The 22,762-nt window shown below is 49.7% G+C and overlaps 1 protein-coding gene across 1 annotated transcript in view; it reads right to left on the bottom strand.

The window, feature by feature from the left end:
- Positions 1 to 1,013: 1,013 nt before the first annotated feature.
- Qsox1 (quiescin sulfhydryl oxidase 1) overlaps positions 1,014 to 22,762 on the bottom strand; it is a gene marked incomplete at its 5' end in the record, with an annotated part of 39,063 nt that continues 17,314 nt past the window's right edge. The window contains 10 exons of the mRNA XM_010630302.2: positions 1,014 to 3,041; positions 4,140 to 4,319; positions 7,356 to 7,497; positions 8,368 to 8,490; positions 11,441 to 11,570; positions 12,874 to 13,008; positions 14,669 to 14,814; positions 17,157 to 17,247; positions 19,301 to 19,403; positions 19,935 to 19,980. Of these exons, the coding sequence (XP_010628604.1) occupies positions 2,254 to 3,041; positions 4,140 to 4,319; positions 7,356 to 7,497; positions 8,368 to 8,490; positions 11,441 to 11,570; positions 12,874 to 13,008; positions 14,669 to 14,814; positions 17,157 to 17,247; positions 19,301 to 19,403; positions 19,935 to 19,980 (1,884 nt within the window). The remainder of the gene's footprint in view (positions 3,042 to 4,139; positions 4,320 to 7,355; positions 7,498 to 8,367; positions 8,491 to 11,440; positions 11,571 to 12,873; positions 13,009 to 14,668; positions 14,815 to 17,156; positions 17,248 to 19,300; positions 19,404 to 19,934; positions 19,981 to 22,762) is intronic.

Below are 22,762 nucleotides of genomic sequence, written 5' to 3'. Positions count from 1 at the left end.
GGAAAAAAAAAAAAAAAAAAAAAAAAGTCACTCCTGAACCCTCAGGAGGAGGCATACAGCAGAGGTGTGTTTCTTTGTTGGGCCCATCAGGGGAGCCACCCCAGGGACAGAGAAAAAAAACCTAGAAAGTCATGCAAGATACAGCAAGTCCAGCTCTGGCTTTGTGGCCTGTGCTGAGGAGGGGACCAGCTGGTGGGCGGGCTGGTTTATCAAAACTGTGGACAAGACCCCTGGGGAAATCAAGATGAAAGGCAGTGGTCCTGTGAGGAGGCCCGCCCTGCCTATCAATCAGAGGAGTTGGGACTAGAAAAGAGGAAGGCTGAGAGAGAAACCCACACCTAGTAAGTGGGCCCAAGGAAGGTCCTGCCTTCTGTCTCTGTGGAGCTGGAACAGCCCACAACAGCATTTGAACAAGACTCACAACCTAAATGCCGGGCTTTGGTTTTGGAAAATTATTCACTGAAGCTGTAGAGCCAGCTGGCAGAAGCCCTCACGCCAGACACTGTGTAAAGGACCAGGAGGTCACAGCAGGTACATCAGTGGTCTTCGCCTGGTGGGCACTGGATGTGGGAGCCTCCTTGCTTGATCATGTGCTGGCCTGTCAGCCTGTCTGCCAACCCAGGATAGAGGGAACAAGTGGGTCTCAGGCAGTGTAGGAACTGGGCAACTAAAGAGGTCAAATGACCCACAGGGAAGTGGGGAGTGGGGAGTGGGGAACCCTGCCTGCCCCATCCTCCCCCAACACAGCTGCCCAGTGCAGGGGGTGTCCTTGGCATTCCACCTGCTCCACCCAGTACTCGGGCTGTCTGAGCTCAATGACAATGTCAGAGAAAACCCAAAGCAGACTGAGCTCCTGTTCCCCTTAATGAGGTTCATTATCAGCTGCTCTGATCCTTGTAAAACCCAGAAGGCTGGATTAGGGGCAAACTCCCTAATCCCTGTGGACGCCTCTCTGAGCAGCTGACCAGGCCTCTGACAAACAAGCCTGCCCTCCCGGAGGAAGAGCTGCAGAAGGGAGCTCCCAGGGAGGAAGGGAGGGCAGGAGGTGGCAGTGCGGGAGAGCCCTGAGGCCAGTCCCAGAGCATACGGAGCCTGCAAGTGCTGGGGCAGAGTACTCTGTGGGCAGTGAGGAGGGCACCTCTTTTCCAATGCCCAGAAGAGAAGTGTGTGCTGGCTGGGGACCAGGTGAGGCTGGATGCTGTGCATTCTGTCCAGACCCAGATACTCAGTGTCCTAGGAGCAAGTTAAAGAACACACAGGTGCTTGCCTTAAAAAAAGTAATTTATTCCACACCCCTCCCAAGTGGTGGGGTAGAGTGGGAATCAAGCACATGTACAGCATCATCCTCCCCTTTGACCCTATGAACGTCTACCAATTAGAAGGTGGAATCATGGGAGGACATTGACCCCAACCCAGGGCCCTCCGTATCCAAAGGTTATCAGTGACTTTGGAGACTAAAATGAAGACAAAAGACTTAGCTCAGAAAGGGGTACAGCCTAATGAGAAGCCAAGGCACATCCTTCTCTCCTCTCTTCACTAAGCCCTCAGCGAAGGCACTGTAGGTCCCAGCATCCTTCCCCATACCTGCTCCCCCCACATCAGCATGCAGCAAGCAAGCCATGCACCCCACAGCCCAGCAATTACTACCTGCCCTGCTGGACAAGTCCGCAACTGCCCCAACCTATATTCTTCTTGCAGCAAAAACCCTGGTGCAGGAGACCACATGATTTCCAGAAATCCGCCCACACCCTGAAGCCAAACCCTAGAGAGATCTGAGGAGCTGAAGGCTGGGAAAACCAGAGAGGGTCACAGGTGGCCCTTCCTTTTCAGGTGCAAAGGCCTCTTCGTGTCCAGATGTAAGAGGAGTGGACGGTGACACAGCTTTGCAACTGGGCTGGCTCGCCCCAATTTAGGGCTAAGACCAAGCAGGAGAGATTGAGGCTTCATCGAGAATGGGGCAGGGCTTCAAAAAGCTGAAAAACAGGAATTTGGTGCTGAGAGGCCAGGGCCTGTGCCTTCCTAAACCCTCTGCTCAAAGCTGCCCTCCCTTGATGGTCAGATGCACATGGACCCTGGTCCTGTCTCTCTTGTCTGTGTAACTCTCCTTCCCAGCAGACGGGGTTCGCAGGAGCAACTGGCTTTCCTGGGCTTCCCCCGCTCCTGGGCTGGGCAAGGGGAGGCAGGGAAGTCAAGGGAGCAGAGGACACTCATGGATGCCAGCTCCCTTCCCTGCCCCACTACAAACTGGAAGGTTCAGGCTGCAAGGTGAATAGCATGGCCCTTCAGGACCTTCATTCTAGCCCGGAAGTAGGTATACATAGCCAGCAAGCCCATGAAGGACAGGGAGTAGAGCCCCACACAGAGGCTGATGTCCAGGTGGGAAAAGTCCCTCCCCAGCACCTGCAACCACTGGCCTTGGACCCGCACAGCTTGGGCTTCTCGCTCCCTCTCAGGGATGCTGGCCAGCTGTTTGGAGCTATGGATTCCTTTCCTCAGTTCTGAAGGGCCATGGAGGTGGTTCTCCTCCGCCCAGGACTCAGCCAGCAGCACAGCCCCTGTGTCCCGCTTACTCAAGTGTCGCTGCCCCTGAGGCTGCACGAGCACAGCCCTCTGGGGCTCTGTTATGTGATCAGGAAGCCCCTGCCTGGGCACAGGTCCACTCAGCTGGAGGCCAGTGTGCAGCAGCTGGGGGCCACTTGCCTCAGGTCTCTCAGCTGGAATATCTGGCATGGAGGTGTTTCCAGGGGGCTCTGTGCTATCAGCCTTCTCAGGGCCTAGTGTTGAGTTTCTGGTTACCGGCCCCAGAGCTCCTACCCCTGGGTTCGGGGCAGCTGCCAAACTGTGTGCACTGCTCCTGGGGGCTGGTCCAGGTGGAGGGGAGTGCAGGACGATGTTTCCTGGGGAGAAGTGGGCCTTGAGGAAGCGGAGAGTGGCGCCCACATCCCATACAGGCTCCCCACTGAGTTCATTGTGGCAGGCAGAGCAGAGTTCATGGGGTGGCCACTGAACCTTGGGGAACTGTGGGTCCTCACTGGGAGCGCCTGAGGAGAGAAGCACACAGGTAGTGACACTCCAGCCACCTAAGGGCTCAAATCTCACTCCTCCACTCAGAGTATTCTTCGCCTGCAGAAAGGATGCACAGGCCTTCCCGAGGAGGGAGATGAGATAAACATGAAGAACCTTTGTGGAGCCTGGCTCTACCCGAGAAGGGTTCCATTCACCCCGCCCCAGCACCGGCAGCTCCAGCCACTTCCTAGTGGCAACCAGGCCCACTGTCCTCTTTCGTTGGATTTGTTGCCAGTTTGTATCCCAGATCAGAAACAGAAAGGGCAAGAAGACTCAGAACAACCTGTTTGATACTCTTTGGTTGGTATTTAGTGTTTTCAGTTGTATGTATTTGTCTGAATATTATAGTGATGCTGTATTACTTTAGCTGATTAAAGGGAAGGGTTTTTCGTTGTTTTGTTTTTTAACAAAACCACAGGTGCTCCTGTCCATAGATGGCTCCTCCCCACCCACCTTCCTGGGAGCCCAGTGCTTTTGCCCGGAGGACCCACCAGACACCTGTGTGTGGGGAAAGGAAATTGCTGAAAGCACTATAAATGAGGAAAACTCAAAACTGTACGGCTGCCCCTTACAGAAGCAGTCCCTGGTACTTCTAGACCAGTGACAGTGAACCTTTCAGAGCTTTCAATGATAACAAACAGCCCACTGTGGCGCGCACGCTGTCAGTTTGCCATCACTGTTTTAGACCCTGGGTCTTCTCCAGCTCTATTATGAGATCCTTCCGTGTGAGCAAAAAAACCCTACCTCTCTTTCCTGTTGGTTTCAATAAGGACTCAAAAGCCAGTAAGCAGAGTTGGGGTGGCAGGAGAGACCCCAACATGCCAGAAAGAGGGGCTCTGGTGCAGGGAAAAAGGAGCAACGGCATCAGAAGACTAGGGTCTTACAGAGTCATCACCTTGGTTCCCTCACCTGATGGGCCTCATGCCACTGATTACCAGGCCTGGCAGAAGATGAGCTATGAAGGACGAGGTGTTGCTAAGGGAAGAGTGAATGTCCCCCAAGTTTGGCCCAAGACCCCAAAGTGTCCTCTCCCCTCACAGGTGACTGCAGCCTTGAAGGTGGCCCTTCCTTACCTGCGAGGCGGGCATTGACCCTGTTGTGGCTCGTCCACAACCAGAGAACTGCATCATCTGGGCTTCTCACCCGGTGCATGGAACCAGAAGCCATCTGTTCAAAATGGTTAGCACAGTCTCGGCAGCCAAAGAAGAAGCGAACATAGCTCCGGATGGCTTGGAGGACCTCCTGGCCATTGCCTACAGGGGAGAGGAGGAGCCATGCATAGGGACCTTCAGGCTGCCTGCCCCTAACCAGCCACCCTGTTCTTCCACAGGCCGCCTTGTCCTCCCCAGCTCTGCTGTGCTCACCCTTGCACAGGCGCTTCGCACCCAGCCTATGCGATGAGGGACCCAGGGTCTCCATGTCCGCTTCTCCCCTTCCAGGGGCCACTTTATTTTCTGAGACAGGGTCTCACTATGTAGTTCACGCTGGCCTTGAATTTGCAGTGATCCCCCTGCCTCAGCCTCCTAACGCTGGGATTACAGGTGTGTGCTATCACACTCGGCCAGGAGCTAGAGACAACGCTATCTCCTCCAAAACTTCCTGGACCCTAGTTCTCCTCTCTTGCCACCCATCCAGGTTCTCATCGTTCGTATTCTTTAGCAGGACACTCGGGCTCTTGGTGACTTGGCTGGAGAGTCAGCAGCCAGCAGGGTGCTTCCACCTCAACCCCACGCTCCTTCCCCGGCCAGCCTCACACTTCCTGTTCTGACTTGCTCTCCCATTTCCCTTGCCTCAGGAATCCATTCTGCTCTGACTTGCACACACCCTAATTCATCTCTACCCACCCTCACTCTGCTCAGTTCCTTTTCACTGGACACTCTGGGTGACTGGCATCAGATCCCAGAGTTCTCTGTTAACTCCTCCACCTTCTTGCTCCTCTTCAAGTTGTCTTTCCTCTTCCCAATACACTTTTCTCACGCCCTTTTTCCTCTGTACTCCATACACCTTCCTACTGCACAACGCCCCCACTCCCAGTCCTTTAAAAGGCTCTCTCCCGTCCAGCCCTCAATCCAGCAGAACCTCCTCACGCCTCTCTCCATAGCTCTTACCACCTATCCGTGTCATCATTCCTGGCAACGTCAGAGCCCGCACCAGTCTTCACTTCCCCTATTTTCTCCTCCTTCAGGACTTTGTTCCTGCAAACATTTTCTTTCCTGCATCACTAATTTCTCCCTTAATATGGGATCATTCCAACTGGTGAAAACAATTACAATAACAAAATCTCTTCTCTGACCTAGTTATTCCCTGCTTCTGCCCATTTTCTGCAGTATTTTGCCTTCCAGTCTCTTTCCAGCTTGATCCAACCAGGCCATCATCTGCCCTCCCCTCAAACAATAAACCGGTTCTTGCCAGAGATGCCCTCATCTTGCACCACCTCCAGCAGCACGCACACGGCTGACTGTACCCTCCCTGAAACCGCAATGGCTGCCTCTTCTCAGGCTCATTCACTGGCTGTAGCTCCAAGCAGCAGTCTAACTACTACAGGGCCTGGCCACTCCCTCCATCAGCACATCCACAGCTCCAGTCCAGTCCATGGCTCCCAGGCTATTTTTATGGCTACTTAGTTGGCTGCCCTGCCTCCCCATCTCCCCACCTCTACCAAACAACCTTTCTGAAGCATTACTCATTTGTGCCAATCCCCTGTGAAAGTTTTTCTTATAAACTAAGGGCTGGAAACCCCTCCCCACTTAGAAAGGCCCCAAGCCCACATGCGCATCCGACTCCCTGGCCCTAGCCATAAAGGCCACCTTTTGATACTATAAAATGATGCCAGTCTTTTCTGCACCTGCTGGTCCATGGCCTGTTTTATGGGCTGAATTTGTTCCCTCCAAGTTCATATGTCTATGTCCTAACCCCCAGTACCTCACAGTGTGGCTATACTTGGAGACAGGGTCTTTTTTTTTGAGACAAGCCTCACTTTGGAGTTCAGGCTGGTGTTGAATTGACCAGGCAGCCTAGGCTTGCTTTAAACTTGCTGTGAGATCTCCTGCCTCAGCATCCCTAGGGCTGGGATTACAGGCATGGCCACCAAACCCTGCCTGAGTCTTTTTAAGGTGAAATGCGGTCATTAGAGTAAGTCTTAATCCAGTATGACCAGGGTCTTCACAAGGAAATTTGGATACAGACAGGGAAAGGGGAGACAATGTGAAGACACAAGAAGGAAGTGGCCATGTACCAACCAAGGAGAAAGGCCTCAGATGAAACCAACCATACCGTATCTCAGTTGTGGACTTCAGTCTCCAGAACTATGAGACAATCAATATTCGTTGCCTGTGCCCTCAACCTATGGAATCCATTATGGCCACCTGAGTGGCTATGACATTCTGGAATTTTCTTTCCAAATGCCCCATGTCTGCTTCCTTCTTTTCATGAGTCTCAACACAGGGACACCGCCTCAGAGTAGCCCCCCCCAGTTGCACTATTTGAACACTGTGCCTCTTCCCACAACACTCTGCTCTGCTCCTCATAGCATTCATCACTATACCCAAAGGGTTCTATTTGTGTTTACTACCTGTCTCCTGGCACTGGAATACTGACCCCTAGCGGCCTCACCAGCTACTGTATACCCACCTCCAATAGCACCTGGTACTGTGGAGATTCTCTGTAAGTACAGTACTGACAGACTGACCAGCTTCGCATTGTCAGCAGTCCTGCTGGTTCCCTGTGCCTCTTGCAGGCTGTTCCCAGTGTTTAGGAGCACTTCCTTCCAAGCTGAACTCCTTTCTACCCATCAGCTCTCATCTTGGTTCCCTGAGAAGTCTCTTGCCCTCCCCAGCAGCACTGAGCCCATCCCATTTAACCTACACATCCTTCTTTCCCTTGGCTCTTGGCCCTAGCACACTGCAGGGAACTCTGTCCACCCTGCCACATACCAGACAGTCCACTGAGAGCAGGAACCGTCTCTTTTACATCTTCATATCATGTCAGCTGAGTTAGGGTCTGATATAAACCTGTTCCTCAACAGATGTGTATGAACTGAATGCCCAGCTGTTCAATGTTAAAAGCCAGGGAGCAGCCTCATGCCCCAGAGTGTCAGGCCCAGAGGCAGGGGACAGGGCTGGGTGACTTCTCAAAGTGTTCTGCATGCTGAGACGTTCTGTGCTTGTTGTGTCCAGCTGCTCATTCAAAGATCCTGCTGTGGCCCCCAGACTGATACTGACCCACCCTTCTGTGATGGGCAGGAAAGGGCAGAGTTGGTGGCACAGTGCGGTGACAGATCCTGGACTTACCCAGCTCTCGTGATGCACTTTGCTGACTTGCCTGCACAGTCAGGAAGTGGAAGAGGACCCACAGGGAGCAGGGAAAGCCCCGGAAATGTGGCTCACTCCCCTGGCAGCCAATCCAGTTCACCTTCTTGGTAAGGACAGCATCCTAAGGGACACATATGAGTGTGAGTTCGTAGTGCAGAAAAAAAGGCTGGCAAGGGGAAGTGAAAAGAGAAGCTTCTAGGATAGTCAAAGGACAGCACATATCCTGTGACAAATGAGGTCCCTCTCTGTCACCTCAAAGGGGACACTTTCCTTCCACCTGTTCCACCCAAGGATCACCACATCTGAAAACCCATGGTATGGATCAAGTTATACACTTACTCTAACCTCAACAACTCCATCTATGAAACAAGGGGGATAATCTTCAAGCTTCGATATCCCACAAGTCTGTAGGTTTTGCACACGTGCCGGCTGCAGTGGGCCACTTCCACAAAGAGCAGCACGAGCAGCAGCCAAGGTGCAGCTGAGTGTAGTTAAAAACCCTGGTGTGTCACTATTATTTGCTCACAGTGCTGTGGGGGCGGGGGGGTGAACTTAGAGGAGTCTGTTTATCCTAGGCAAGTGCTCCATCCCTGAGCTATACCCTGCTCCTTCCTTCTCAGTGGTTTTAATCACAGCCCAGCCACTTACTAGCACTACAGGACCTCAGACAAATGATTTCATCTCTTAACTTCTGTTTCCTTTGTTTTTGGTACCAGGGATCAACTCAGGACCTTACGCTTGTGAGGTAACTTCTGTTTCTTTGTCCACTAAATGGGGATATCTACTTTCTACTAATTTATGAGGATTAAATGAGTTATGCATGAGGAACTCAATAAATAGCAGTTTATTAATGGAAGGATCCAAGTCAAGACTGCTGACACCTTCCTGAATACAAACTGGTGAAGGAGACTGAAGATTACAACATTAACCCCTTTTCCATTCCCATAAATATCAAGGATATTTGAGATCTTCATTTGCCTTCCAGACTCACCTCCTTCCTGTTGTCCAGGGCAGTTTTAAAGAAACTGTAAGGAATTTTCTTCCTCTGCTGCCTCTTAAGCCAGTCATTTATGGAGTACAGAAAGTTCTGGACAAAGGGCTGGCCAGGAAAGTACTATGGAGGGAAAAAAGAACACGTTGGAGAGTGAAAAGCAATTCTGTCAGTTTTACTATCTTCAGAGGGTAAGGGGCCATGAAGAAGTGGGACAAAAAAGGTTCTCCAGAATGTTCCAAAACCACCATGAAAATATTCTACCTAAAGCACAAACATAGCTTCCCTACTACCTTTCCTCTGGGGCATCCTGGTAAACTACAGAAAGGGGTATGGCAGGGGAGACTCTAAGCAGGGCTGGGCCCTGATGGTCTTTCCCTCAATGCTCAGACTCTCACCCTGACCCCTGTGACTCATCCCACAACTGGGAGGAAGGTCTGATCTCTGTGCAACTTCCCAGGGCTTCTGAGAACGCTCTTCACATATCCTCTCTTCAGGTGGCCTCCTGGTGGAGCAGCAGACTGACTGGCTGGGCTAAGCCAGTAAAAGACCTTTCATTTGTATTCCATAGGCTACTAGGTAGGACAGACCAGCCCAGGGGCTTACAGCCAAGGTCCAAATCCTGATGGCAACTCCCAGTAGTCTCTGAGGAACATGAAAAGCTACTTTGACAATAAAGTCAACTCAAATTTGATTAGTATCAGCACTTTGAAACCACAAGGACCCCAGGGAGGAGGATATGTCTGTGCATATGTGTGCATGGGGGTGGGGGCAGGCAGAAAGAGGAATGCAGCAGCAGAACAGGTCAGATGAAACCAGGAAGAAGCAGATACAGAGGACAATGGCTCTGAGAAACTAACTTGTGGAGAAAAAAATTCAAGAGGAGGATCCTGGAGATAGGACTAATTAAACAAACAAACAAACAAACAAACCCTGCTACTAATCCATTCCTGAGAAAGCCATGAAATACTCCTACTGAGCCTCAGGGGCTGGACACCTTCCCCGAGTGAGAAGCGGCCAGAAAAAAATGGAGCTTCAGTGTGCCCTCTCCTGGGGCTCACACAGATTTACAGCCTGAAGTCAGCATTTTTCTCTGACCTTTGCCTAGTCAGTGTCAGACGGATGTTTTAAGGGACTACAGAAGCGGGGAAATTTAGGAGAGACACGCCACCCAGTGGCCAGTCCTGCAGCTGCTCAGCTGAGAGCTGAGCAGAGCACGCAGGGCAGGACGACACTGCAGTGAGCTCTCTCTCCTTCAGGCTTGTGTGCCCATGAGCACCAGGTGTATAAAGCAGGGGCTCGATGAGATGTGGATGCAAATCCCCTCCTTGGGCAAGGTGGCCCATCTCTCTGGGCTGCCATCTCATCTATAACATGGAGAGTACTGGTACCCACCCGTGGAGTTCATGAGAAATGTAAGTGAATACAGCCTGTCAGAGCTCAAGCAAAGGAGCTACTTCTATTGTTATTATTCAGGAAGCAGCTACTCAAGCATGGCTGGGGCCAAAACACTGCAGTCTCCAGATAGATATGCAGGCAGAGGTCAAACTGGATCTCCATGCCCATGGGCCTCTGCTCCCACACTGACAGCTGGCTTCTCTACTCCAAGGCCCACCCGTCATCTCTCAGTGCCCCAGTCATCTTCAAGCATGGGCTGCAAGCAGCAATGGAGCAGGCACACCCAGAGGTGTCGCTGAAGCCTCCGTTCAATTCAGGCACTTTCTGAATCTCTTTCCCCTCAGACTGGCTGCAAACAGCCCCAACAGAGGCCACACTCCAAAGCAGCTTTGTGTACAGCTGAGAGATGCGAGTAGCTTACAGGAAACCATTGCCCTGGGAGGGTTTCCTTACAGTGGACTGGACTGGACCAAACCAAATTTCTCATCTCCTGAGGTATGCTAGGAGAACATGCTGGGATAGGAGGATGGCACACAGAATTGCTCTAGGGTTTTCCTCTTGAGTGCCCAGCTGTCTGCTTCAGGCCTCAGTACTGTAGGGAATAGGAGCTCTCAGGTCTCTGAGAAAAGGCCTCTGTTACCACAGAAGGCTCATTCTGCAGACCAACAAGAGGCGCTGAAGACTCTCACGGCTTAGGCTACAATATCCTTCATAGGGTCCTCTCAGTGTACTCACAAGGGTACTTGACCAAGCCAAGTGGGCCAGGAGGGTGAGGACTTGTGCAGTGGGAAAGGAGGACAGATGCAGCAAGTTCCTGAGGCACACAGTGGCCCAAGGGTAGTCATATATCAGGCTGGTGGTGGCTGAATCAGCGGTCAGCTGAAGGAAATCAGTGCCTGCATCTGACTCAGCAGCGGCCACCTAGGTTTATGCAGAACAGCACTGGCAGTGGATCTGGAACCAGAGGGGGTGTAGTGAGGAGGAAGCAGCCCAATCCTCCCTAGAAAGGAGGACTGTGGTAGACAAGGAGTGTGGACTTTGCAGAGGACCTCACCCAACCAGAATGCCTCTCGCCAGGAGACCCACAGCAAGTCACTTGAGCCCCTGCACCTCATAATGGCAGGTACAGCATGTGCCACCTTGCAGAGTAGGGAAGATAATTAAATGCTGAATAGACAGTAGGTCCTCATACGCAGGAGCTCTACTCCATGGAGCAAACACCTTCCTGGGAAGCTACAAAGGAATATGGCAGGCAGGGCTAGGGCAAGAGACCTGGTCACACTGGTTGGGAGGACAGGATTTTCAGGAAAACATTCTCTTCACAGTGGTGTTCCAGTGGTTCTGTTTTCCGGGTGACCATAGCAAGGAGTGAGAAATCACACTCCAGGACTTGAATGAGGTAGAAGATTCAAGCAGGCAGGTGGAGCGAATAATGAATCAGTGTTGGTACCTCTGGCCTGTGTCCCACCCACACCCTCTGGGGTGTTCCTAGTAGTACAGGGAGGGCGCAGGGTATGACTGACTAGAGGGCAGCAGCCACGACAGACTGCGAAGACTGAGGGCCCGGGTACACAGTCAGCCCCTGCAGGGAGGGGCTGGCACAGCACGTGGTTTTCAGGCACATCCACTATCACAACTGGAACGCAGAGATGAGGGGAGCCGTGACCATGCTCACCTTGGCCAACACTGCCACAAACTTTTTCAGGGCCACCAGGCGCTGCCCTTCCAGGACCGAGAACTTGCCCACTTCTACCCGTAGTATGTAGTGTAGTGCAGATTCCAGGTCAGCCATGTAGATCTTGGAGCTGAGAAACCAGCGGAAGGCAGAGGAAAAGGGAGCATTAGCACTCAGCACTAAAGGGACAGAAAAGGAACGGCACTGCTGATGGCACAGAGTTCTATAAGTTAGCACTGGCTCTGCTGGTAATTCACCAAGTGACCTTGAGTGAATAGCTTAACGTCTTTGAGTTTCAATTCCTATAAAACAGGAATAACAACACCTTGCTCATAGGTAGGCTACTCAGAGGATAAAACAAAAGTGTACATTGTGGCAAAAATGAGGAGTTTCTCCTCTCTAGTCCCATAGCCAGCCCTTCCTGTGACTCACTAATCAGGCCCTTAGTGAGGCTGAGCTTCATTCTTTGTTCTGAGCAAAGTCCCCCAGGGAAACACAAACAGACCAACAGTGCACAGAAATGGTTCTGGAAAAGCTTCTGTGAAAGAGGAGTAGCTGCCCACCAAGGCAGGGGCTGGAACAGTGGAGGGGAAGAGTGGGCAGCACATTTTGTGTTTCTTTCTAGGCTGATGTGGTCTTCGCAGCTGCCAGACCTGAGTGCATCACACCCTGGGGAGAGGCTGGGGTATCCAGCCGGCTACACTATCCCATGCCCACCATGCTCCCTTGGGGCTTGGCTCAGGGCTCATGGGAAGGGCCCTGGAGAGCTGGCTGCTCTCCACCTACCTCCCGCACCCTGGTTCTGGCCTGAGCTTGAGGGTGAGCCAGTTTTGTGAACTTGGGCAACTCAATCTACCTTACTAGGCCTCAGCTACCTCACCTATAAAATAAATGACTTATTCTACCAAGTCTGCCTCTCGAAGGTACAGAGAACCTGCAAGGATAACAACAGGGTAAGCACAGTCTTTATCTATGCTTTACCCTCCAGGCAGTGTCCCCTCTCTGCAAGTCCACGCTGATGTCCTCAGGCCTCAGTTTATCTCTCCATTCTCATGTGCCTCTTCCAGAAGTAGCCTGATGACCACATGACATAATATAGGGAAGGTGGCTTAAGTGCTATGGGCACTGACTGGACAGTATTCCTTCCATCACAAAGGATAACATGATGTACTATTCAGTACTCTCCACATTCAGCACTGGGGCCCTGGCAGCAGATACCTGAGAAGCTGCCAATTAACTGCTGCACTCCCTGTCGCAGCCTAGCAGTCGCAGGCACCCAAAGGTCAAGATGAGCCCTGGGGTCAGGTGGGAATCTACACTCAAAATAGCAGGTGCTATAGACACAACAGGAACAGGATGAAGACGACAGTGTGAATAAAGGAGGTGTGGTCTGTGATGGGCGGGAGTATGACGGGGACTGGGTGCGGCCTTACTGATCTGCAAATTTCCACACAGTCGGCGCTATCTTGTCAGGAGTGGTTGGTACAGCTGTAGGCGGGGTAGTCTCCCTGGTGATCCCAGAGAGCCTCTGCAGGTAGGCAGTGTAGAAGGACCTGGACTCTTTCAGCCTGTGAGGGATGAGAGCACAGCAGAAGCAGTAGGTACAAAGGACAAATCCCGGGGCTGACCAATGTCAGCAGAGGAAGCAGGGTGGCTCCTCTGACAGAAAGGCTTAGCAAGAAATATCTGAACTTAAGTTTCTTCTCACACTTGGTGAGGTCAAAATTAGGCTACCAAGGCCTCATTCACCACTTCTATTACTCACTGCACACACTGTGGAAAACCTCTTTGATACCAGCCTATATGGCCCAACCATCTGAAAAAGCAGCAAGACCCAAAATCCTGCAACCTGTTCTGACTTCAGGCAGGACCACGGTCTGAACAAGCTGGGACAAAGTGCCTGTGGGACAGTATTGTGTTCATGAAGAGCTGGGGGGACAGCTCACTAGAATGCTTACCAACATGGGTAAGGCCTTGGGCTGGATCCCCAGCACTGCCAAAAATAATCTGCCCATGGACGGGACTAGCTGGGTTTGGCTATCTATCAGACCAAAGTTTCAAAAAGAGCTGACCACAAGGCAGCTGCTAACTCACTAGTACCAAGGAATGAAACTGGTCCCCAAGTCAAAGGAATTTGATATGTGATTTTTTAATGAAGTGGCATTAATAACAAAGAACCATCAAGATTCTCCAAACCCTTTTGATTTCTCTCTTCTGATACAGCAGAGTCCTCACAGGCAAGAAATGTCTCCTGAACACAGTCTTCGCACTCACCAGGGTCAGGCCACCTGGAGACAGAGATGCCCAGCCCAGCAGCAGTGTGGTGGGATGCCCCGGGGAGCTGGCATCAGGAAACATTGCTTTCCACTCCGCTGTCCCGGCCCAGTGTTTATCGATGAGCAGATGGCTGGGGAGTGGCATCGTCACAAACAATTTTCTCCTCCACCAACTCCAAGTGAAGAAACAATGCCTCCTCTCCCCACCAGGGCTGGCACTTTCTGGGCCTACCCAGAATCTCACCCTCCCCATGCCCTGGTGGCCAGGATGGTTCCTAACTCTGACAAGCTTGCCCCAACACAGCTAGGTGATCTGGGCCAGGGCAAGGGCAAGTGGCTAGCCTGCCCAGGCTCAGCACAGGATGGCACTAATGCCCTGAGGAGCAGTTCATTGGGCACCTCAGACAAGCTTTGATCTCCCTGGCCCTCGAGCTCTATCCGGCAGGGCCAGGCTGACATCAATCATCTGCCCATAGAGGGCACCGAGGCACCATCTGGCGCCATTTAGCAGGCCATTCAGCAGCAGGAGCTTGACAGAGGGGCTAAAGCTGGCCTGATTGTTTTCCCTCTGATTTTGGAACGGGCTATTGTTTGGCTCCTAATGAACTTTTCTGCAATTAGAAAACCAGAGGGAGGGTCAGGCATATTTGAGTCCTTGCCAGGTCTGTAGCCTGCCAGTGAGTCTGTCTGTGGACAGAGGAACATGGGGAATAGGGCCAGGGTTGGGTGTGGGTGGAATAGAGGCTATCAGGGTTGAGGCAGGACCCTGGATGGCAGAGGCTGTAGGGCCCTGTCTCCTAGAGGCTGACACCTGCCTCTCCTGCACTGATGCTCCTCCTGTTCTCAGAAGATTCTCCAAGGAGAAAGGACCTGTGTGCCAGGGCTGTGGCCACTCAGGGAAGGATGAGTACAGGGAGAGAGAAGAGAGAGGACAGGGAGATACTCCACTCACACAGGGACTCGGGAAACAGAGCCATTCCGAAACAGCAGGTAGCAAGACGGGAAGTCTGTGACACCAAACTTCCTCACCACGTTGTCCTCTGTGTTCAGGACCCTGCGCACTGCTACACCTCGGTGCTGGGACAGGTCCAGAGTTACCTGCAGAGACAGTAGGACATCAGGGGGCTAAACCGGTAGAAGGAGCCAGCAGCTGAATCCCAGCACCACCAGGTGGCAGCTATGCTCTGTCCAAACTTAAAACATTTCAAAAAGTAGACCATCAAGCTGAATGAGGCCCTCATGCCACCCACTGCAATCAATTCTTAGGTAACAAGAGCCAAAAACCACCCAAGAGGAGGGGCCTCAGAATGGTGCAGACTACACACTTCGCATTTTGTAGGGCAATCTCAAATTAATATGTTTCTTTCTAATAAAGTAAATTTATAAAAGACACAATAAAATGTAGTTTTATTTTTATTCTTATATTATAAAACTTTCTACCTATATTCCAGGTCAGAAAAATGTACTCATCAAAAATGATATTATTTTTGCATAAAAATAAGGGAAAGTACTAACTAAACATTTATTGTACATTACATACTATATATAGATGGTCTCATTTAATTTTTAGACCAACACTAAAACAGAAACTGCCATTAGGGGTTAGTACACTATGGCTGCCAGCTTGTGAATCATGGCTCTACCGAGCCAAAATTCTCCCTGACTCAATTTCCTTACTAAAAAATTATAATAATACCAATCTCTGGGAGTTGTTCAGAAGGTTACATGACTAGATATATATTTGTTTTAAAAATTCTCAACGGAAATAGTGAAATAGATCTTAAGCATATGAGAAGGCAACCAAGAGATGAAGGGAGGGGGAAAGAAGGGAGGGAAGTAAGATTTTAAAAAGGTGAGGAGTGGGGTTTTATGAAGTGCCTACAAGGAACACGATCATCATGTATTACAAACATACCAATATGTATTTAAAAATACAGGGCTAGGGATTTAGCTCAGTGGTTCTGCCACCTGCCTTGCAAGCACAAGGTCTCGAGTTTAATCCCGGGTACAAAAAAAGAGAAAAAAATGTATAAATGCATTTGTATATGAAAGGGTCCAAGAGACGCAGGGAAGAAAAAGGAGAAGGAAGGGGAATTTAAAAAAAGAATTAAGAAATGTCATATAACAACTCCCATGATAAATGTAATCATGTACCACAAACATGTACCAAAAGCAAACATAAAAACAAAAAAACTCCTGTTGTAGAGAGAGAAACCGGAGATTTAGTGTGCATCATATCTCCAGAGCAGCCAGTATGCAATTTGAACCCGAGTGTGCCTCTTAGGCCCTCTTCCCTGCTGAGCTGTTCAACTAACCCTCCCCCAAGCACCTCTGCATGGACATGGGACCTGCTCTGATTATCAGGGGACTGCGGAGGAGGGAGAAGAGCCAATTCCAATCAGATTTATCAATCACCTCTGTATGACAAGGCCTGACCCAGGCATGGACAGGGACCCCAGAAGGTCAGGAACTCCTTCAGTAAAGCTGCTTGCACCCCTCCCCCACTTTTGATTTTCCTGAAGAGTTGAGAGGTCCGAAGATGTTCCTGGTTTTAGCTCCAAACCACCAGCAACTATGCTGGATGTGTTTCAGCAGGAAAACCACTTCTGGTCCACAGTGGGCCTCTCAGGTCTCATATCCTTACTGAGCCCCAGAACATCACTCAAATACCCCGCCCCATGAACTGGCACATCCCACTGTGCATCTGGGAAAAGTGCTCAAGCAGTCTGTGGGGAAGTCCCTGATCCAGCAGCTTAGTGGGCACTTGGCGTTAAGCTAGGAGATAATCTCTATAAAGCATCTATTACGTGCCAGCTACTAATCTAGGCCCTTTCCTTAAAGTGCCTCACCAGACTTTCCCAGTACTACTATAAAGAAATATAACTATTCTTTCTCTATAGACAGGGAAGAGGCTCAGAAAAATAGAGCAATTTGACCAAAGATATAATATGTAAGTAATGGAGTGGAAATTCAACTGGCAGTACTTGGTAAGGGACCCTTCCTGATGAGAAACAGAATTGTCTCTAATGTTCCCACCTCCCCTAATGTTGTACTCCAATTCTGTGTGGATGGTGTACTGTGGAAACAGCATTGGCTTTAAAGTCAGACAGCCCTGGCTCAAAACCCTATTTTATTTTATTAGCTGTATGATCTTGGATACTTTATTTGGTAGTCTTTGTTAAGTGTGGGGCAAGCAGATAAGTGTCAGCAACTGAGTCCTATACTCAATAAACAGGTGTTTTGACTGGCATTAGGGAGAAAAGGGCAGCACAGAGGTTTTAAATGGAAAGGCCCAGCCCCTACACATCTCTCCTAGCAGGGGTCAGGCAGTACCTAACTAAGAAACACACAGGGACAAGACACTACCACTGGCAGGAAAAGCCCTCTGCTGAATGGAGGCTCCCTCCCAATGTGTTGCAGGGAAACCTGAGGCAGCTCACCTCTCTACCCAGGTAGGAGCCTTCATGTTCAAAGATCAGGGCCAGGTACTCTTCGTTGTTTCTTGCGAAGAATCCATCAATCTCCTCCAGCCTATTAAGAGACAACTCTGGTGGTCACTCAACACCCAGTAGGAATGAAGCAAAACTCCAGTGGTGGGTCACCTTGTACCTCTGTGATCTTCCCTGCCAGTCCTCCGGGGGAGAGGAAACCAAACCTTTAGTCTCAAAGGATGCTGCCTGGGTCACCTGATGACCCACCTTGGCTATTTTTATTTTTCTTTCTGTCTTTTAGGAATCAGGACTGGGCAGAAGGCAGGCTGGAAGAACTGTAGGGAGGCTTTGAGACCAGCTGCCTCCATATGGCTCACACTACTGACAATTAACCTATCAGATACAAGTCTAGATCTGCAGCAAGTCAGGACCAATTGGGAAGGCTGTGTTTTCCTCTCAGGAGGAGGAACAAAAAGGGAACCAAAGGGCTAGGGGTAGAGCTCAGTGTAAAGCACCCACCTAACACAAACCAGACCCTGGGTTTGAGCCTTACTGGAGGGAGCTGGGGAAAGAAAAGCAGAGAGAGAAAAGACAGAACCAGAGAACCAGAGTCCTGTGTACAAGAGACCTCAGAAGCTAACTAACTAACCCAACCTCCTTAGTTTACAAAAACTGAGGCCCAGTTTTCTCAGGTGGAAATGATTAAAGCAGCAAATGTTATTACCCCAATCAGAGAATTAAGCTGCAAACTGTTTTAAGGACTCAAAAGTTTCAACAGAAAATACAAAATGACTCTTATTCCAATGAAAAAGAGAACACACATATGCTTGAGAAGCCAGCCAGTGAGAAGGCACAGTGAAAAAGGAGACCACACATTTGTCAATACTGAGGATCAAACCCATTTTAATTTTTGACACAAGGCCTCACCAAAATACCTAGCTGACCTCCAATCTTTGATCTCCTGAGTACCTGGGATTACAAGTATGTGCCAGGATGCGTAGCAAATATCTTTTTTTTTTTTTTTGGTACAGGGAATCGAACTCAGGACCTTGTATTTGCCAGGTAGGCACAGTGCCACTGAGCTAAACCCCCAGCCCATCTTACATCTTTTTATTCTCAACTTGGTACCTCACTTCCCTTTGCTGGATACAAAACATGGCAGTGACCAACCCCAAAAAGAAGACATAACATGAGGTGGTTACTGGATCCCAGCCCGCAACAGTATGAATGGATATGCTAGAGAGGAGGAGGTCAAAGTACAAGGTCAGAGTGCACCCACTCAGTGGACTGAAAGAGGTGTTGTGATACTGCCAGCCTCTGGAGTGGCATCCTATGCTGGACTCTCACTTCCCCAGAGGGCCTTCAAGCACATGCTCCTGTCCTGTACACCTTCCCAGCCCTGGACCTTCATTGTGTTTGAGGCTGGGCTCCGTCAGCAGTCCCTACTGGTACATGGATTTGTTCCTTCTTGGCAATAGTCCCTGCCATGGTGGGCTTGGGTTCTCACTCAGAAACAGGGGCTCCAGTGTTTGTAATGCGGCTGTCTGCTCCTTGACAGAGGTTGTACAAGACACCACATGCCTCACTGCCCTCACTTTCCTAGAAAAGAGGCAACCAGGAAGCTGGTCTGGCAGGTGTGCACAAGAAACCAGCCAGTGCACCTGATGTTCTGTAGCACAGAACAGCCACTGTTCAGAAAAATGACCGTTTTCAGTTTACAGAGACAAGGCTTTACTCTTTGGGGTTCCTTCCCTTTTCCTCCACTGGTATTCAATCTTCTTGGTCCTCTTCATACTTATTCTGTCAGTGGCCTTTCCTGGGTTAGATCATGTGAAATCCTGCTGTACTTCAAATATTCCTAAGGAAAGGTGGGAGAAGCTACAGCAGGTATGATGTGGAGAACCCCATCTGTCTTTTCCTTCCCATGTGGCAGAACGGGCTCTTAGAGGGCAGGACTCTTCAGCAGCACTTGCAGCGAGAGGAATCTGCCACAAGCTGCTCCAAAGTGTTGCTGGCAGACTGGAGTGTCTGCCCCAAGCAAGGCAAAGGCAAAAGGAAGAATCAACATGGGTCCCCTGCCCCGAAGTTTCCACCAGCCTCTCATTCCTGGACCCTGACCTATGCTGCACTAAGCCTGCCCCAGCCCAAAATACTTGGCAGGTTCCAGTGGTGGACAGGCCGGGGGCCATGTGTCATGGTGGGACTCCAGGGCATCAATGAGTCTCTCCCGCAGCGTCTGCACATTAGCACCAGCCACTGTGAACAAAAACAGGCATAGGGATGGGGTCAGGAGAGAAGGGAAGACTTCAGGCCCTTGTGAACTTTATTCACAACAAGGGCCCAGAGCACAAGCCAGGCCTTATCTGTCTTAAGAGGATAAGGTGGAGGGCTTCTCCTGTGGCTCAAAGCAAAGCAAGGAGACCCATCCTCCAGAAGGAAAAAGAGTGCTTCAGAAACGGCTCATAAGGGCTCGGCCCAGGGACGGTCTGGTCTGTCCTGACACCAATCCCATTTTGACATTAAGACCATCCTGGGAACATGGTGTTCCTGCCACCCACCCCCAGGACCCTGAGTGGGTCACAACTGAAGGGCTTGTCAGCCTGCCTTTCCTAAGGCATCTGACTGGGAGGACACTTTTAGGAAATGTGTTAGGCTTCACTTGGGGGCCTCCTCACCCTTGCAAAGAGGTCTCTCTCAACACTGCATTAGAAACCACAGTAAAAGAGGGCAGCAGCAAAAGGAAGACACTGACAATGCCAAAAGGATGGCCAGAGCCAGGAAACCTACCTGGCAATGTTGTTCCTAAGCCATTCTTGGAAAAGGCCTTAAAGAACTGCAAGCAAAAATAGGCAAGAGTCAGCAATACACACTGGGTAAGGGAAGAATGATGGTGTCAGACAGACCTGCATTTCAAGTCCAGCTGCTTATTAACCGGGGTGACTTTGGGTAAACTATTTAACTTTTTGAATCCTCCATTTTATCTTTAAAATTGAGACCAGGGAGGTTTAGCTCTTGTGGCTGGACATTGATTCCTTCCCCATTATCCTCACCCACAAAACCTGGAGACAGCAGCTCATAGACTTCACTGGAGACAGACTCTTTCCATAAAGTATTAGAGTCGGGAGCAATTCTACATAATTTGGGGGGAAAATCACTTCATTAGGCCTAGTTCTCCTGCCTATAGACCAGCTATGGCATTTTGAGACATGACTCCATTTTGGCTTCCAGTAACAGCTAAGACCTCAATGGTCTGGTGATGCTGTGATGCTCCAGGACGAGATTACACCAGCTGAAAACATCCTGGGAGGAACAAAGTCTTCATCTACATAGTTCCTCATTGTTCTATGATTTCTGACACTGCTCCCCCCACCCCCGAGTCATTTGTTATATTTGTTTCTCTTGATGTTCTGAAGTCTCTGTCCCAGTCATTTGTTACATTTGTGTCTCCTGAGGTACTGAATAAAGGTTGGGGGCTTTCATCTTTGCTGCCCAGAGCAGCACTGATCAGGCCCAAAGCTCAGCTTCTTCTCAAAGTCTCAGGTTTTCTACCTTACCTGTATAATAAGTTAATTTACTGTGTGCTGTCATAGCTCGCAGGAGATTAGCACTTACTGCAGAGGTTCTAGTAACGTGTCTCCTTTCTCTGTACCCTACACACTAGCACCTAGCACATAATCACTGAAAACCACTGCACAAATCAAAGGCGAAGAACCATTGCTGTTTTCCCTTGAAGACCCATTTTGAACAAATAAAACGAAGTCACTTTATACGTCCCTTGGAAAATGTCATCTTTCCTTTGTGTCAGTTGTCCTTCTGTCTTTTCTTGGAAAAGGGGGCACTGAAGCTGGAGTGTCTACAACCAGGCACACTACTCAACAAAGGGTGGGGGATCCAGCACAGATCCCACTGAAGAGAAGGCCTAAGTCCCCAGAGAAACAGGCCTCTACCAGACAGACTAGTGTGATTCATTGCTTTGTCTTATTTTCCACATACATGACATCCCAGGCCTAATCTGTCACTTCCTTTAGGTGAGAAGACAGAGATCACAGGATGACTCCTTATAATCTGGGTTTCTGCTTTAGTGGCTAGAAAGCTGACAAAGGTCTTGCCTCTCCCCTCCTGTTCAGGAGGAAACAGAGTTGGTTGTCCTGAAAGAAAGCTACTTACCTGCCTGGGAAAGAGCCCACAGCTGGGAACAGACTTCTTCTTAAGGGTCCAAGATCTGGCTCTGCCAGTCTCTTACTGTACGACTTTAAGCAATCCATCAACCTCTCTGAATTCCAGTATTCTCGTCTTTAAAATGAGGATGACACCGTCTACTTGAATTGTTGTGAGGGCTCAATGATAACCTTCTAAAGTGCTTATAAGGCACAATACTTGGTGCACACAGCAAGGAATCAATAAATGCTAACTGCATCACCACCATCACCATCCTCTTCCTTCCTGCCTACTATTTAAACACTGATCAGCTAACACTTGTGGATTCTAGCCAAGTGTAGGCAGAAAGCTAAAATCCAGAGACTATCTGTGCCCCTCATAAACAAGAGGAACAGACTGCAGATAAACTACCCATCTCCCGTCTGTAAACTTCTCCTGTTCCCTCGACTGAACTTACTGAACTCTTACTCCTGCTCACTGTTTTATTCTCTTTTAAAACACAAATATGCTCTTTTACCGAAGAGTGAAAACAATCTATTCACACATGCCACACATATTTATAACAGTGTTCTTTACAGTTATTAAATCTTGACCTAGTAAATTTATAAGTTATTCTAATACTTACACAAATGTTCACAAATTTCCCAAATTGTGACATGATATCATATGTTAAGCTATTTATGGACAGATACTGCTTCTTAAAACAAAATTTAAAATTCAACTATTTGGGGTTTTGTTTGTTCACAAATAATATGTGAGAGGGTGACTTCAACTACAGTAACTCACAGTGATAGTATCCTTGTTTATGTACAGATAGGACAGACTGTGTCTGACTTCCTAGGCAGAAGAACACCTCTGACATCACGGACCCTTGAACTGTATGGCTTTCCCATAGCCACAGCTGTCACCTTCAGTTCTGGAGAGTAACATGATGCCTTTTCTTTGTCAGCCATCACCTCACCCAAATCTGAGCGGGTACCTATCTTGCAAGGGGCTGGCATTCCCTCCTTCAAAAGGCATCTCCCAGTCGGGGATTTAGCTCAATGGTTCCGCCGCCTGCCTCACAAGCACAAGGTCCCGAGTTTGATCCCTGGTACAAATAAAAAGAGACACCTCTCTGAGCCCTAGCTGAGCCTCAAAGACCCAGGCATAGGACCTTAGAGTTGGGACCAAGAATAACTCAGGAGACTCCACAAGGGATACTCCACAAGTCTCCAAGGACTCTACAAGGAATACTCCCATGAGGTGCAGGGCTAAGGGTAGGCTCTGCTTTCACTCCCAGTGGCCTCTGTGTGGTTGGTCACTCAGCCTTTCCTCTGTCCGTAGAAGTTTAAGCCATCTACCTACCAACCAGTGTCACCACCTGAGCTCTGGCTCCCACACCTCATGCTTTTTTGGGGAACTTCCCTATCAATTAGTCTCTTTGTCACCATTCCTTTTTTTTTTTTTTTTTTTTT

Source organism: Fukomys damarensis, unplaced genomic scaffold, assembly GCF_012274545.1.
Source record: "Fukomys damarensis isolate Sample0158 unplaced genomic scaffold, DMR_v1.0_HiC HiC_scaffold_11, whole genome shotgun sequence".
Taxonomy (NCBI): domain Eukaryota; kingdom Metazoa; phylum Chordata; class Mammalia; order Rodentia; family Bathyergidae; genus Fukomys; species Fukomys damarensis.
This window is presented reverse-complemented; position numbering and strand designations above follow the sequence as displayed.